The 18,306-nt window shown below is 43.7% G+C and overlaps 1 protein-coding gene across 1 annotated transcript in view; it reads right to left on the bottom strand.

Moving 5' to 3' along the window:
* Nucleotides 1–17,807, bottom strand: part of LOC115077189 — a 125,133-nt gene extending 107,326 nt beyond the window's left edge. The window contains exon 1 of the mRNA XM_029579818.1: nucleotides 17,549–17,807. Coding sequence (XP_029435678.1) covers nucleotides 17,549–17,658 — 110 coding nt within the window. The 5' untranslated portion in view covers nucleotides 17,659–17,807. The remainder of the gene's footprint in view (nucleotides 1–17,548) is intronic.
* Between the last annotated feature and the right edge of the window lie 499 nt (nucleotides 17,808–18,306).

The raw sequence follows: 18,306 nt of genomic DNA, 5'->3' as shown, positions 1-18,306 counted from the left end.
AGGAGGCGTAAACAGGAAGCTGGCAGGGGGGCTCCAAGAGATGGTAAATGAGAGACAGGGTCCTGAAACGCCGATTGAGAGATGAAAAGAGAGCTGAAAGCCACCGAGACAGGTATGTAGATTCTTTCTGAAGTCTTTGTGCAATGTTATCTGCCTTAAATGATCTGGGATTGCATTCCAGAGCGAGGGCTGGCGACTGAGAAGGTGAGCCTTCTGGTGATATCTAGTCTGGCCGGACGGATAGACGCTATTTCTAAGAGGTTTTTATGTAAGGAACATAACCGCCCGCAGGGCTGGTAGATTTGAAAAAGTGAGCAGAGCCATGCAGAGGAACCATTATGAATTAGATTGTGTATAATGCACAGAACTTTGCATTGTATTCTATAGTGAGCCGGGAGCCAGGGAAGCGAGTATGGTACTGGAGTTATGTGATCTTTCCGGGAGGTACCAGCTCAAAAAATACATAACAGAACTAAAAATAGCTTCAGAGAATGGCAGCACAGATGATAAAAGGGGATGGAAAAGCTCCCTAAACAGATCAGGGCTCTTTAGTTTGAAGAAAAGTCAACTGAGATGGGACATGATTGAGATTTGTAAAATCATGAGTGGGGTAGAACAGGTAAATAGGGAATGGTTATTTACCCTTTCAAACAACACTAGGAATTGGGGACATTCCATGAAATTAGCAACCAGCACATTTAAAACAAATTGTAAGCATTTTTTCACTCAGTGCCGTATTTTGGATTAGTAGTTAAGGGGGGAGTGCGTTGTCATGGAGCCAGACAGAGGGTGTGACAGGAGTCTATATCTGTGAGAATCAAGGATTGTAGAACAGTGCAAAGGTCATTAGCGAATAGTGGTAGGCAAAGACCTTTCAACGTGAGAAGCTTGAAAAAGCAGTTTCCAACAGTGGTTGAGATATGGTGAGACATGTTTATTATTAAAAACATAATTACTGACCACATAGCTAGACGTGGTTTAATGGGGGAGAGTTATTGACATGTTTTTTGCAAAGGGAAGTCTCGCCTTATCAGTTTAGTAAATTAGTATCTGAAGGTCTAAATAAAAATGTGCATAGACCTGAGCCAGTTGATAAGAGTATTTTTGCATTTTCAGAAACCATTTGACAAAGTCCCTTATGAGAGATTCCTCAGGGAATTGGGAGGTCATGTGATCAAAGGCAGAATCCTATTGTGGATTGCTGATTGAATAAAGGGTCAGTTTTACAAATGCAGAAATGAAGGCTCCAGAGGTCGACTCTCTGCTAGCACTTGTCCCATGTACCATATTCATTTATTTTCTGCAGAAAGGGACAGTGAGTGAGGCGATCAGATTTGCAGACGACACAAAATTGTTTTAAGAACAAAAGACTTGCCATATTGGGTCAGAACGAAGGTCCCTCAAGCCCAGTATCCTGTTGCCAACAGTGGCCAATACATGTAACAAGTCCCTGGCAGGATCCCAGAAGGTGGATAGATTCCATGATGCTTATCCCAAGAATATGCAGTGGATTTCTGCAAGCCCATCTTAATAACATTCATGGACTTTTCCTCCAGAAAGTTGTCCAAACCTTTTTAAACACAGCTATGCTAATAGCTTTCACCATATCCTCTGGCAACAAATTCCAGTGTTTAATTAAGTGTTGAGTAAAAAAACATATTTTCTTCTATTTGTTTTAAATGTATCACATAATAACTTCATTGTGTGTCCTCTGGTCTTTGTACTTTAGAAAGAATAAACAACTGATTAACATTTACTCACTCCATCCCACTCATTTTTTATAGACCTCTATCATATCTCCCCTCAGCCGTCTCTTCTCCAAGCTGAAAGTCCTAACCTCTTTAGCCTTTCTTCATAGGGGAATTGTTCCAATCCCTTTTATCATGTTGGTTGCCCTTCTCTGTACCTTTTTTTAATTCTTCTATATCTTTCTTGAGATGTGGTGACGAGAACTGAACACAATCCTCATGAGGTTGCACCATGGAGTGATACAGAGACATTATGATATTCTCTGGTTTATTCTCCGTTCCTTTCCTAATAATCCCTAGCACTCTATTTGCTTTCTTGGCTGCTGCTGCACACAATGCTCATTGTATGGTTTCTCTATGGAGTGATACAGAGACATTATGATATTCTCTGTTTTATTCTCCATTCCTTTCCTAATAATCCCCAGCATTCTGTTTGTGTATGATATATGAACACAAGATGAGGATGCACCATGGAGTGATACAGAGGCATTATGATATTCTCTGTTTTATTCTCCATTCCTTTCCTAATAATCCCCAGCATTCTGTTTGTGTATGATATATAAACACAAGATGAGGATGCACCATGGAGTGATACAGAGACGTTATGATATTCTCTGTTTTATTCTCCATTCCTTTCCTAATAATCCCCAGCATTCTGTTTGTGTATGATATATGAACACAAGATGAGGATGCACCATGGAGTGATACAGAGACATTATGATATTCTCTGTGTTATTCTCCATTCCTTTCCTAATAATCCCCAGCATTCTGTTTGTGTATGATATATGAACACAAGATGAGGTCACACCATGGAGTGATACAGAGGCATTATGATATTCTCTGTTTTATTCTCCATTCCTTTCCTAATAATCCCCAGCATTCTGTTTGTGTATGATATATGAACACAAGATGAGGATGCACCATGGAGTGATACAGAGGCATTATGATATTCTCTGTTTTATTCTCCATTGCTTTCCTAATAAACCCCAGCATTCTGTTTGTGTATGATATATGAACACAAGATGAGGATGCACCATGGAGTGATACAGAGACATTATGATATTCTCTGTTTTATTCTCCATTCCTTTCCTAATAATCCCCAGCATTCTGTTTGTGTATGATATATGAACACAAGATGAGGTCGCACCATGGAGTGATACAGAGACATTATGATATTCTATGTTTTATTCTTCATTCCTTTCCTAATAATCCCCAACATTCTGTTTGTGTATGATATATGAACACAAGATGAGGTCGCACCATGGAGTGATACAGAGGCATTATGATATTCTCTGTTTTATTCTCCATTCCTTTCCTAATAATCCCCAGCATTCTGTTTGTGTATGATATATGAACACAAGATGAGGATGCACCATGGAGTGATACAGAGACATTTTGATATTCTCTGTTTTATTCTCCATTCCTTTCCTAATAATCCCCAGCATTCTGTTTGTGTATGATATATGAACACAAGATGAGGATGAACCATGGAGTGATACAGAGACATTATGATATTCTCTGTTTTATTCTCCAATCCTTTCCTAATAATCCCTAGCACTCTATTTGCTTTCTTGGCTGCTGCTGCAGTTGCACACTGAGCAGAAGATTTCAATGTGTTTTCAATGATGACACCTAGATCCTTTGTCTGAGTGGTGTCTCCTAATGTGGAACCTTGCATTGTGTAGCTATAATTTGGGATACTGTTCAGTAAGTGCATCACTTTGCATTTGTCCACATTAAATTGAATTTGCCATTTGCATGCCCAGTCTCCCAGTTTTGCAAAATCCTCTTGCAATTTCTTACAATCTTTTTGTGATTTAGCAACTTTGAATAACTTTGTATCATCAGCAAATCTGATCACTTCATTCATCATGCCCATATCTAGGTTATTTATGAATATGTTAAAAAGCATCCATCACTGGGGCACTCCACTTCCACTATTCACCTTTCTTCATTGAGAAAATTGACCTTTAGCCCTACTTTCTGTTTTCTTTTACCAGTTCTCAATCCACAAGAGAACATTGCCTGCTAACCCATGACTTTTAATTTCCTCAAGAATCTCTCATGAGGGACTTTGTCAAATGCTTTCTGAAAATCCAGATACACTTTATCACCTGGCTCACCTTTAGCCACAGGTTTATTTATGCAGCAAATTGGTGGGGCAAACTTCCCTTGGTTAAATCCATGTTGTCTTTGCTTATCTACAGTGTATTGTATGTTCAGGAATTTTGTTTTGAGAACACTTTCAACCATTTCTCCCAGCACTGATGTCATGCTCACCCGTCTGCAGTTCCCTGGATCACTCTTGAACCTTTTTTAACATTGGCCAACCTCCTGTTTTCAGGTACTGTATCTGGTTTTAATGATAGTGTTGGGATTCGTGGACCCTTGGGCTGGTCGGGACGAATGGAGGGATGCTGTGGAGGACCCTAGCAAACGATCCCAACCGGGAGGCGGTTCGACAGACCTGGATATGCTTGGACGCCGGGACAAGATGGAGTCCTATGCGACCAAGGACTTGATGATGGCAAGAAGGCTGGACGGCGTTGGGCCCTGTAGGTGGAAGACACTTCACCCTGGAGACCGGTGCTCCCCCGAGAGGAGCTCGTAGGAGCCCGGCCGCTGGGACTTTTGGAGATTCGCCCTGGAAGCCGGAGCCCCCCCCAGGAGGAGCCTGTAGGGACCCAGCCACTGGGACTTAAGAGGATCTTCGGGGCCAGTGGATGCAGGAACCACGGGGCGGTGAAAATCCAAGGCAGAGTCCAGGAAGCGAACCAGTCGAAGAACCAAGTCGGAGTCGAGGACAGAGCCGGGTCAAGCCAGAGGTCAGATGTCGTACCAGAACCAAGTGGACAATCCAGAAGCGAAGTCGGGGACGGAAGCAGGGTCAAGCCAGAGGTCAGATGTCGTACCAGAACCAAGGAGAAGACGAAGAGTAGTCAGCAGGCAAACCGGATCGGAGCGAGGATTTGAAGAAGCAAGGACGCAGCAACTAAAGACAGGATACCTGGAACCTCGTTGCAAGGCAGGGAAATGCCGTGAGTGCAGGGCTTAAATAGGCCTGCAGCGTCTGACGTCACCAGCCGGGTGGCTGGATCTCCCGCGCTGGCCCCTTTAAATGTAGAGCTCTAGCGCGCGCGCGCGGCTAGGGGGCAGGGCCAGCCGCGGGAGGACGCCGGCTGCTACGTCGGCGTGGGAGCGCCGCGCCCGAGGCCTGCACGGCCCGAACGGGGCTGAAGGAGGGCCGGAGCCGGGTCGGAGGTAGGCGGCAGTCCCGGGACCGACCCGGGATCGCAACAGATTACAAACTAGGGATGTGAATCGTGTCCTCGATCGTCTTAACGATCGATTTCGGCTGGGAGGGGGAGGGAATCGTATTGTTGCCGTTTGGGGGGGTAAAATATCGTGAAAAATCGTTAAAAAATCGTTAAAAAAATCGAAAAATCGAAAAATCGAAAAACCGGCACATTAAAACCCCCTAAAACCCACCCCCGACCCTTTAAATTAAATCCCCCACCCTCCCGAACCCCCCCCCAAATAACTTAAATAACCTGCGGGTCCAGCGGCGGTCCGGAACGGCAGCGGTCCGGAACGGGCTCCTGCTCCTGCATCTTGTCGTCTTCGGCCGGCGCCATTTTCCAAAATGGCGCCGAAAATGGCGGCGGCCATAGACGAAAAAGATTGGACGGCAGGAGGTCCTTCCGGACCCCCGCTGGACTTTTGGCAAGTCTCGTGGGGGTCAGGAGGCCCCCCACAAGCTGGCCAAAAGTTCCTGGAGGTCCAGCGGGGGTCAGGGAGCGATTTCCCGCCGCGAATCGTTTCCGTACGGAAAATGGCGCCGGCAGGAGATCGACTGCAGGAGGTCGTTCAGCGAGGATTCCGGCGCCTCGCTGAACGACCTCCTGCAGTCGATCTCCTGCCGGCGCCATTTTCCGTACGGAAAATGGCGCCGGCCATACGCGTATGGCCGGTGCCATTTTCCGTACGAAAACGATTCGCGGCGGGAAATCGCTCCCTGACCCCCGCTGGACCTCCAGGAACTTTTGGCCAGCTTGTGGGGGGCCTCCTGACCCCCACGAGACTTGCCAAAAGTCCAGCGGGGGTCCGGAAGGACCTCCTGCCGTCCAATCTTTTTCGTCTATGGCCGCCGCCATTTTTCGGCGCCATTTTGGAAAATGGCGCCGGCCGAAGACGACAAGATGCAGGAGCAGGAGCCCGTTCCGGACCGCTGCCGTTCCGGACCGCCGCTGGACCCGCAGGTTATTTAAGTTATTTGGGGGGGGGGGTTCGGGAGGGTGGGGGATTTAATTTAAAGGGTCGGGGGTGGGTTTTAGGGGGTTTTAGTGTGCCGGCTCACGATTCTAACGATTTATAATGATAAATCGTTAGAATCTGTATTGTATTGTGTTCCATAACGGTTTAAGACGATATTAAAATTATCGGACGATAATTTTAATCGTCCTAAAACGATTCACATCCCTATTACAAACAGTAGTCTGCAGTTTCATTTTCAGTTCTTTTAGCACTCTGGGATGTGTATACTATCTAGTTCAAGGGATCTGCTACTCTTTAGTTTGTCAATTTGCCCTAGTGCGTCATCATCCAGCATCACCAAGATTTGTTTTATTTCCTCTGACTAATCATCACTTTAAGCATGGGTATCTTCCTTTCATTTTCCTCACTGCCCCCGCTGAAGAACATGGTATATAAATAAATAAATAAATAAGTAATGACTGAAGCAAAGAATTCATTCAATCTCTCAGCTATGGCTTTATCCTCCCTTAGCATCCCTTTCACTCATTGATCACCTAAGAGCCTGATTGACTCCCTCACAGCCGTTTTGCTTCAAATATACCTGAAAAAGTCCTTATGAGTTTTTGCTTCCGCAGCAAGCATCATTTCAAATTCTCTCTTTGCCTTTCTTATCGATGCTTTGCATCTGCCTTGCCAATGCCTATGCTGTCTCCTGTTTTATTCATTCAGATCCCTTTTCCATTTCTTGAAAGATGTTCTTTTGGCTAGAACAGTCTCTCTCACCTCAATTTCTAACCATGCTGTCAGTCATTTGCCTTCCTTCCATATCTTTTAATGCGTGGAATACATCTGGTCTGGGCTTCCAAGATGCTATTTTTAAACAATGTTGAATGCTTTGAGTTGTGACAGTGGTCAAAAAGGCAAATAGAATATTAGGAATTATTTGGAAAGGAATAGAGAACACAACCGAGAATATCATAATGCCCTTGTTTAGATCCATGGTGTGACTGCACCTTAAGTATTGGTTCTGGTCACTCCATCTCAAAAAATACATAACAGAACTAAAAATAGCTTCAGAGAATGGCAGCACGGATGACAAAAGGGGATAGAAAAGCTCCCTAAACAGATCAGGGCTCTTTAGTTTGAAGAAAAGTCAACTGAGATGGGACATGATTGAGATTTGTAAAATCATGAGTGGGGTAGAACAGGTAAATAGGGAATGGTTATTTACCCTTTCAAACAACACTAGGAATTGGGGACATTCCATGAAATTAGCAACCAGCACATTTAAAACAAATTGTAAGCATTTTTTCACTCAGTGCACAATAAAGGTATGAAATCAGTTGGCAGAGGATGTGGTCAAGGCATAGCAGGGTTCAAATGAGAAGTGGACAAGTTCCTGAAGAAAATGTCCATAAACAGTTATTAGCCAGGTGGCTTGGAATAGTCAGCACTTATCCCTGAGAGTGAGATACAAGAAACTGCTGGGTAGTGGTGACCCAGACTGGCCAATGGAGACAGTTATTAGCCAGGTGGACTTGGAATAGTCAGCACTTATCCCTGAGAGTGAGATACAAGAAACTGCTGGGTAGTGGTGACCCAGACTGGCCAATGGAGACAGTTATTAGCCAGGTGGACTTGGAATAGTCAGCACTTATCCCTGAGAGTGAGATACAAGAACCTGCTGGGTAGTGGTGACCCAGACTGGCCAATGGAGACAGTTATTAGCCAGGTGGACTTGGAATAGTCAGCACTTATCCTTGAGAGTGAGATGCAAGAATCTGCTGGGTAGTGGTGACCCAGACTGGCCAATGGAGACAGTTATTAGCCAGGTGGACTTGGAATAGTCAGCACTTATCCTTGAGAGTGAGATACAAGAACCTGCTGGGTAGTGGTGACCCAGACTGGCCAATGGAGACAGTTATTAGCCAGGTGGACTTGGAATAGTCAGCACTTATCCTTGAGAGTGAGATGCAAGAATCTGCTGGGTAGTGGTGACCCAGACTGGCCAATTGAGACAGTTATTAGCCAGATGGACTTGGAATAGTCAGCACTTATCCTTGAGAGTGAGATACAAGAACCTGCTGGGTAGTGGTGACCCAGACTGGCCAATGTTGGAGACAGGATGTTGGGCCCAATGGATTTTGGTTTGACTTAGCACTGCAACTCTTATGTTTTTATGTTCTTACTGCAAGTGAGAAAAGAAACTGTTTCCTTCATGGGAGGGGGAAAACAACTGTTCCTATGTAGAAGAAAGGAGAGTAGTAACTATCCCTACATGAGAGAGGAGGATGTAATGATGACTGCCTTGCCTTCTACGAGCGACGAGGTGGCTGCCTCCCTTCCATGAGAGGGAAAAGAGTGGCTGTCCCCACATAGCAGGGGAATTAGCAACGTGCTAGGCAGCCTTACCCATTTTACAACATTTAGGAATCTTCCCCCCACCCACCACAGAAAATTAAAAAACCCAGAAACAAAGGATTTACAGTTGGCTGAGATAGGATAAGACCTGTGACCCAAAGACACCTACTCTTTACAATAGTGCAGCTCAGATGCCCTTCACCACTTGCACAGAGCATCCAGAAACCCACGAATAAATGGATTACAGTGGGGGCTGGGAGGATGCAGAGAAGGTACAGAGAAGGGCAATCAAAATGATAAGGGGAATGGAACAGCTCCCATATGAGGAAAGACTAAAGAGATTAGGACTTTTCAGCTTGGAGAAGAGACGGCTGAGGGGGATATGATAGAGATTTTTATTTATTTATTTATTATTTTGTTATACCGACTTTCATGATAATAATCACATCAACCCGGTTTACAATTAACAATGTGGGTAAGGCAGAGAATAACAAGTAACACTATACAAAGTTTAAACATCGAAAACAATAGTATGTATGTGGGAAAGTTACAATAAAACAGGGAGAGATGTTTAAAATCATGAGAGGTCTAGAACAGGTAGATGTGAATCGGTTATTTACTCTTTCGGATAATAGAAAGACTAGAGGGCACTCCATGAAGTTAGCATGTGGCACATTTACAACTAATCGGAGAAAATTCTTTTTTACTCAACGCACAATTAAACTCTGGAATTTGTTGCCAGAGGATGTGGTTAGTGCAGTTAGTATAGCTGTGTTTAAAAAAGGATTGGATAATTAATGCTTAATTAATAGCATTACCTGCTATTAATTAAGTTGACTTAGGGAATAGCCACTGCTATTAATTGCATCAGTAGCATGGGATCTTCTTAGTTTTTGGGTACTTGCCAGTTTCTTATGGCCTGGATTGGCCACTGTTGGAAACAGGATGCTGGGCTTGATGGACCCTTGGTCTGACCCAGCATGGCATGTTCTTATGTTCTTAAACCCACTCTGTCAAGTGACAAATAAGAACATAAGAAGATGCCATGCTGAGTCAGACCAAGGGTCCATCAAGCCCAGCATCCTGTTTCCAACAGTGGCCAATCCAGACCACTGTTGGCCTGGATTGGCCACTATTGGAGACACTGCTGAAGGATAGGATAGTGAACTATCTACAATCAGGTGGATTACTAGATCCAAGGCAGCATGGATTCACTAGGGAAAGGTCCTGTCAGACAAATATGGTTAATGTTTTTGATTGAGTGATAGAGAATTGGATCAAGGAAGAGCACTCAATGTGATCTAATTGGATTTCAGCAAAAGTTTTGATATGGTCCCGCATAGAAGGCTTGTGAAGAAAATTAGAAGCTTGGGAGTGAACGCCAAGGAGGTGGCATAGATTACAAACTGGTTGACCGATAGGAGGCAGTGTGTAATGGTAAATGGTACCTACTCTGAAGAAAGAGCCGTGTTCAATGGAGCTCCACAGGGATCATTGTTAGACTGGTTCTGTTCAATATCTGTGGGAGCAACATCGCGGAAGGGATAGAAAGTAAAGTTTGTCTATTTGTGGATGATACTAAGATCTGCAATAGAGTGGATACACTGGAAGGAGTAGAGATAATGAAAAGAAATTTAAGAAAGCTTGAAGAGTGGTCAAAGATTTGGCTGCTGGGATTCAATGCCAAGAAGTGCAGAGTCATGCATATGAGATGTGATAATCCAAAAGATCTGTATGTGATGGAAAGTAAAAGACTGATGTACACAGACCAAGAGAGGGATCTTGGGGTAATAGTGTCTGGGCATCTCAAGATGATGAAGCAATGTGACAAGGTGATAGCTAAAGCCAGAAGAATGCTGGGCTGCATAGAGAGAGGAATAACCAGTAAGAAAAAGGAGGTGATGATGCCCTTGTACAGGTCCTTGGAGAGGCCTTTCCTGGAATACTGTGTTCAGTTCTGGAGCCCGTATCTCAAATGGATAGAGACAGAATGGAGGCGGTCCAGATAAGAAAGTGATGAAAATGGTGTGGGGTCTGTATCAGAAGGACTTATGAGGAGAGGCTGAAGGATCTGAATATGTACACCCTGGAAGAGAGGCGATGTGGCAGAGATATGATTCAGACTTTCAGATACCTAAAAGGTTTCAATGATGTATGGACTTCCAACCTTTTCCATTGGAAAGAAATCAGTAGAACTAGGGCTAATGAAATTAAACTCCAGGTGGGATGACTCAGAACCAATGTCAGAAATATTGCTCCCCCGCTTAGATAGCAGGGGGAAAAGAAGAATTGGATTCATACATCAACCAAGGGCCTCGACTTCCATGGGAGGGAAAAAGTACAGGACTGCTTCTACAGCCATGTCCTAAAGGAAACAAAGAAAGCAAAGCATGATGGAGGTAACTTGCTGGTATGGTGGTTACTACCCTTAACCAAAAAACCTTGATACTTTTGCTACAACTCCAAAATTGCTGTTTGCTTCAACAGCAGGGGAAAAGGGGAACTGGATTCCGACAGAAACCAATGAGGGCCCCAACTTTTACGATATGGAGAATTGATAAGCATGGGGGTAACCTGCCCAGAAGACATGGGATTACTATCCTTAACCAATAAGCCTTGATGCTTTGATGCAACTGCAACATTGCTCTTGGCTTTGAAAGAGGGAAATGGGGGTGGGTGGAAGGAAAGGAATTTGGATTCAGAGGCAACCAACATGAACAATGACTTTTTTTTCAGTCTGGGGTACTGATGCGCAGACTTTAGGGAAAATCACAGGACTGCTTCTATGGCCAAGTCCATAAGCAAAGAATGTCAAGCAGCATTGACTGATACATGGTAGGAAGCTTGCTGGGCAGACTGTATGGACTATTGGTCCTTTTCTGCCATCATTTTTATGTTTCTATGTAAGAGACGACAATCTGGCAAAGTGTGATAGGGGGAGGAGCGATTTATTTTGCAATAGAAGGAGAGGGGAGATTCCCCTGTGTGGGAGAGATGTGGTTACTACTATGTGATAGGGTGAAGAGTGAATGCCACTATGTGGGAAGAGAGCCATGATTGCCCTTGCATGGGTGGGAGGAAATGAGTGCCCAAACCTGGTGAAGGGGGAATGAAGTGATAACCCTTACATGAGTGAGAGAGGAATGACTTCTCCTGTGTGGGAAGGTAAACAGTATATCAATGAGAGGCAGTGAATTCAAATACATAAGAACATGCCATGCTGGGTCAGACTAAGGGTCCATCAATCCCAGCATCCTGTTTCCAACAGTGGCCAATCCAGGCCATAAGAACCTGCCAAGTAACCAAAAACTAAGTCTATTCCATGTTACCGTTGCTAGTAATAGAAGTGGTTATTATCTAAGCCAACCTAATTAATAGCAGGTAATGGACTTCTCCTCCAAGAACTTATCCAATCCTTTTTTGAACCCAGCTATACTAACTGCACTAACCACATCCTCTGGCAACACATTCCAGAGTTTAATTGTGCGTCGAGTGAAAAAGAACTTTCTCCGATTACTTTTAAATGTGCCCCATGCTAACTTCATGGAGTGCCCCCTAGTCTTTCTATTGTCCGAAAGAGTAAAAATCCAATTCACATCTACCCGTTCTAGACCTCTCATGATTTTACACACCTCTATCATATCCCCCCTCAGTCGTCTCTTCTCCAAGCTCAAAAGTCCTAACCTCTTTAGTCTTTCCTCATAGGGGAGTTGTTCCATTCCCCTTATCATTTTGGTAGCCCTTCTCTTTACATTCTCCATTGCAATTATATCTTTTTTGAGATGCAGCGACCAGAATTGTACACAGTATTCAAGGTGTGGTCTCACCATGGAGCGATACAGAGGCATTATGACATTTTTCGTTTTATTCACCATTCCCTTTCTAATAATTCCCAACATTCTGTTTGCCTTTTTGACTGCTGCAGCACACTGAACCGACGATTTCAATGTGTTATCCACTATGACGCCTAGATCTCTTTCCTGGGTGGTAGCACCTAATATGGAACCTAACATTGTGTAACTATAGCATGGGTTATTTTTCCCTATATGCATCACCTTGCACTTATGCACATTAAATTTCATCTGCCATTTGGATGCCCAATTTTCCAGTCTCAGAAGGTCTTCCTGCAATTTATCACAATCTGCTTGTGATTTAACTACTCTGAACAATTTTGTACCATCTGAAAATTTGATTATCTCACTCGTCGTATTTATTTCCAGATCATTTATAAATATATTGAACAGTAAGGGTCCCAATACAGATCCCTGAGGCACTCCACTGTCCACTCCCTTCCACTGAGAAAATTGTCCATTTAATCCTACTCTCTGTTTCCTGTCTTTTAGCCAGTTTGCAATCCACGAAAGGAGATCGCTACCTATCCCATGACTTTTTACTTTTCCAAGAAGCCTCTCATGGGTGGGAGGAGAGTAACTGCCCTCGTGTGGGATGGCCTGAAGTGATTTCTCCTGCACTGGTGGGATTGGATGAAGAGGAGGAGAGTAATTGCCTCCATGTGGGATGGCCTGAAGTGATTTCTCCTGCACTGGTGGGTTTGGATGAAGAGGAGGATATGTGGGTAGCATGCGTGTGACTGCCCCTCTACTCCTACCTTGTGTGTGGAAGTGCAAATGATGAGATTGACATAATTGGCATCACAGAGACTTGGTGGAAGGAGGATAACCAATGGGACAGTGCTATATCAGGGTACAAATTATATCGCAATGATAGGGAGGATCAACTTGGTGGGGGTGTGGCACTTTATGTCTGGGAGGGTATAGAATCCAACAGGATAAAGATCATACAAGAGAGTAAATGCTCAGTAGAATCTATATGGGTAGAAATCCTATGTGTGTTGGGTAAGAGTATAGTGATAGGAGTATACTACCGTCCACCTGGACAAAATGGTCAGACAGATGATGAAATGCTAAGAGAAATCAGGGAAGCAAACCAATTTGGCAGTGCAATAATAATGGGAGATTTCAATTACCCCAATATTGACTGGGTAAATGAAACATCAGGACTTGCTAGAGACATAAAGTTCCTGGATGTAATAAATGCTTCATGGAGCAATTGGTTCAGGAACCAACAAGAGAGGGAGCTATTTTACATTTAATTCTTAGTGGAACGCAAGATTTGGTGAGAGAGATAATGGTGGTGGGGCCACTTGGCAAAAGTGATCATAACATGATCAAATTTAAACTAATAACTGGAAGGGGGACAATAAGTAAATCTGCAGCTCTAACACTAAATTTAAAAAAAGGAAACTTTGATAAAATGAGGAAAATAGTTAGAAAAAAACTGAAAGGTGCAGCTGCAAAGGTTAAAAGTGTTCAACAGGCTTGGACATTGTTTAAAAATACAATCCTAGAGGCGCAGTCCATATGTATTCCACGCATTAAGAAAGGTGGAAGGAAGGCAAAACGATTACTGGCATGGTTAAAAGGTGAGGTGAAAGAGGCTATTTTAGCCAAAAAACATCCTTCAAAAATTGGAAGAAGGATCCATCTGAAGAAAATAAGATAAAAATAAGCATTGTCAAATTAAGTGTAAAACATTGATAAGACAGGCGAAGAGAGAATTTGAAATGAAGTTGGCCATAGAGGCAAAAACTCATAATAAAAACTTTTTAAAATATATCCAAAGCAAGAAACCTGTGAGGGAGTCGGTTGGACCATTAGATGACAGAGGGGTTAAAGGGGCTCTTAGGGAAGAGACTAAATGAATTCTTTGCCTCCGTGTTTACTAATGAGGATGTTGGGGAGATACCAGTTCCGGAGATGGTTTTCAGGGGTGATGAGTCAGACGAACTGAATGAAATCACTGTGAACCTGGAAGATGTTATAGGCCAGATTGACAAACAAGAGTAGCAAATCACCTGGACCGGATGGTATGCATCCTAGGGTACTGAAGGAACTAAAAAATGAAATAACTGATCTATTAGTTAAAATTTGTAACCTATCATTAAAATCATCCATTGTACCTGAAGACTGGAGGGTGGCCAATGTAACCCCAATATTTAAAAAAGGCTCCAGGGGGGATCCTGGTAACTATAGACCAGTGAGCCTGACTACAGTGCCTGGAAAAATAGTGGAAACCATTCTCAAGATCAAAATTGTAGAGCATATAGAAAGACATGATTTCATGGAACACAGTCAACATGGATATACTCAAGGGAAGTCTTGCCTAACAAATCTACTTCATTTTTTTGAAGGGGTTAATAAACATGTGGATAAAGGTGAACCAGTAGATGTAGTGTATTTGGATTTTCAGAAGGCGTTTGACAAAGTCCCTCATGAGAGGCTTCTGCGAAAACTAAAAAGTCATGGGATAGGAGGCGATGTCCTTTCGTGGATTACAAACTGGTTAAAAGACAGGAAACAGAGAGTAGGATTAAATGGTCAATTTTCTCAGTGGAAAAGGGTAAACAGTGGAGTGCCTCAGGGATCTGTACTTGAACCGGTGCTTTTCAATATATATATAAATGATCTGGAAAGGAATATGACGAGTGAGGTTATCAAATTTGCAGATAATACAAAATTATTCAGAGTAATTAAATCACAAGCAGACTGTGATACATTACAGGAGGACCTTGCAAGACTCGAAGATTGAGCATCCAAATTGCAGATGAAATTTAATGTGGATAAGTGCAAGGTCTTGCATATAGGGAAAAATAACCCTTGCTGTAGTTACACGATGTTAGGTTCCATATTAGGAGCTACCACCCAGGAAAAAGATCTAGGCATCATAGTGGATAATACTTTAAAATCATCGGCTCAGTGTGCTGCAGCAGTCAAAAAAGCAAATAGAATGTTAGGAATTATTAGGAAGGGAATGGTTAATAGAACGGAAAATGTCATAATGCCTCTATATCGCTCCATGGTGAGACCGTACCTTGAATACTGTGTACAATTCTGGTCGCCGCATCTTAAAAAAGATATAGTTGCGATGGAGAAGGTACAGAGAATTGCAACCAAAATTATAAAGGGGATAGAACAGCTCCCCTATGAGGAAAGGCTGAAGAGGTTAGGGCTGTTCAGCTTGGAGAAGAGACGGCTGAGGGGGGATATGATAGAGGTCTTTAAGATCATGAGAGGTCTTTAACGAGTAGATGTGACTCAGTTATTTTCACTTTCGAATAATAGAAGGACTAGGGGGCATTCCATGAAGTTAGCAAGTAGCACATTTAAGACTAATTGGGAAAATTATTTTTCACTCAACGCACAATAAAGCTCTGGAATTTGTTGCCAGAGGATGTGGTTAGTGCAGTTACTGTAGCTGGGTTCAAAAAAGGTTTGGATAAGTTCTTGGAGGAGAAGTCCATTAATGGCTATTAATCAAGTTTACTTAGGGAATAGCCACTGCTATTAATTGCATCAGTAGCATGGGATCTTCTTAGTGTTTGGGTATTTGCCAGGTTCTTGTGGCCTGGTTTTGGCCTCTGTTGGAAACAGGATGCTGGGCTTGATGGCCCCTTGGTCTGACCCAGCATGGCAATTTCTTATGTTCTTAAATGTGGAGAGTTGCAGAGCTGGTAGAGTTTATCTGAATTTTGATGTTCTGATGCTGCAGCCTTTGAAACACTAACTTCCAAAACGGATTGGTAGGATCTCAGAGAGGGGAATGAAAAGGAAGGGACGCAATGTGATCATAATTAGTGGCCAATTGGAAGTGATAAGTGGGGTCTATATGCTGTTAATATTTTCATCCGTTATCTAGAAGCAGGAATAAGCGTCAGCATTATCAGTTTGAAGGATGACTCCAGGTTGTGTGGTTTTGAAGTTCCTGTAGGGCTGGCTACTTTTTCAGAGGAAGATCTCTGGTAAATGTGATAATAACAGGTGATTAGTTAATAAACTCTGAGGGAGTGTGCACAGTCGGGCAGCAGCTGCCAGAGCTGGGATCAGGCATGGAAATAGGGTCTCATCCTTCCACTGTATAAGGGTACAGGCTTCAGTTTTATGCATTCACCTCCAAATCTTAGACAAGGTACAAAATGAAGAGACGCAAAGCAATGAATGAACACGACTATTAAAGTACAACAGGAAATGAGGAGAAACACTCATGCTGCTTGCACGATGCCCACCCTAAGCTTCAGCACTAGGGCTGATGAGGGCAGCACTAGTGACGATTCTTGTATGGAAGATAACAAAGAATCTGCCCTGAATAGAAAAATATGGTAAAGTAGTGGAGCCTGAGTCAACCCTCAGCATCGCTATAGCAGGACAGCACTGGAATCACAACTCAGAGAATGACAAAGTCGTGATCACCTGAGATGAAAAGCTGCTGACAGAACTGACTCTTCTGCGGAGGAAATCCTCAGGGATCTGACAATCAGACACCAAGCAAAAGTGACAGAAAGATTCCCAAAGCACTGGGCTGATTAAAATCTTCCAGGTGGATCTGGTACATATTACATCTCATCAAGTGCAGAAGGAGAAAATCTTTCACACAAGGCAGGGATTAACAAGGTGATCAGCAGAAAATCTGGGAAACTGAGATTAGACTCTGGCTAGTTTAGGGGTGAGGTACTGTAGGTGCAAAACGAGCCCATTTGGCGTCATTACCCTGGGAGTCTCTCCCTCACATTGCAGTTACAGACAAATCCTCTAAAACTGTTATCAGCAGACGAGGATGGGAGGTTTTATTCTGTACAAATGATGCAGCCTGCAGAAGTGCTTATAACTGCAGCACTGCATCGATGCTAAATTATACTGGACAAGAGCAGTGTTTAGAGGACAAAGCTAGGGATGGGTGTGAGGCTGCAACTCGGCTGGAGTGGAAAGGGTCGCATGCTTGGGGTTGGGAAGATTGTGGGGTTTTTTTTGCATAATTGTAGCCGGGAGGTTTCATTCCCAGTGGGCTCAGCTGGCAGGACAAGATCCCTTCCCTCCCTGACTACCATGCGACTGAACAGATTATTTCTCAATCTGTGTCAAACAATGACTCGTCCTCAGCTCCTGGTTGTTGTTACCCTGCAAGAAGCCATGGAGACGCCCAAGGACGTATCCCCTTCCCCTGAAGGATGTTAGGTAATCAGGAGCTCAGATTTCTTTCAAGCCGAGCCGAGCCGAGCAGTAAGAAAGAGAACAGTAAGTGTACCTGGGATTTGTGAGTTAGATTAATTATAGAAAATATGATTAAAGATAGCGTCAGAAGTACGCGCTCTCCTTCCCCACACAACTCACCCGTCCTGGGGGTTCATCAGAGCTGATTTACTTCGGTCAAACTCCTCCAGGTCAGAGTCATCATTCAGAAGGACGTATTTTTCCTGCTTGATTCCTTCCATGATCTTCATCCGAAGCTGGATTCGGTGTTACTTATGAATTCGGTGTTACCTATGAATTCAGTGTTACCTATCAAGCTCCTGGATGCCAGCAGCACACGCGGAGCTGCCACAGACAGAAGTCTCTTTCAGAGGCGGCTGCACAGAGCTCCCTTTGTGTGACCCATGCCTGCCCCTCCCATGCTCCCAGAGCAGGTTTCAGGGACTGCACACACCTGGCAGGGAGGGAAGTGCAGAGCAGCCCTCAGTACAGACTTGATCCGGTGCAATGGCAGCAGATCTTCACATCTGCATGCTGGGAAAGGGCGCATTGCCTGTATAACGCTTTCATACTTGTCCAGTCATGGAAAGATATCATGTCTATATAGCAGCAGATAGATTTGCTACCTGTACATAAGAGGAAAGCCCTTCTGGTGGGTAACACAGTTCCTGTAGTGTGAAAAACCTGCCACCAGAAATTACACTTTACTCTCCCTCTTCTCTGCCACCTGGGGCTGCAGTGGAAAGAGATGCACAGTACAGAGATGCCATGGGCTCACAGTCTCCGAGATGGCTCCTCTATGCACGTCTTTCCATCAGAAAACATCTTTGCAGGGGAGAGGGCAGGGTAGTGACGGAGGGGTATTCAAAATCTCTTAAACAAAGTCATCTATAAGAACA

Source organism: Rhinatrema bivittatum, chromosome 1 (assembly GCF_901001135.1).
Source record: "Rhinatrema bivittatum chromosome 1, aRhiBiv1.1, whole genome shotgun sequence".
Lineage (NCBI taxonomy): Eukaryota > Metazoa > Chordata > Amphibia > Gymnophiona > Rhinatrematidae > Rhinatrema > Rhinatrema bivittatum.
The sequence above is the reverse complement of the archived record's forward strand: the minus strand, read 5'-3'. Positions and strand labels throughout refer to the sequence as shown.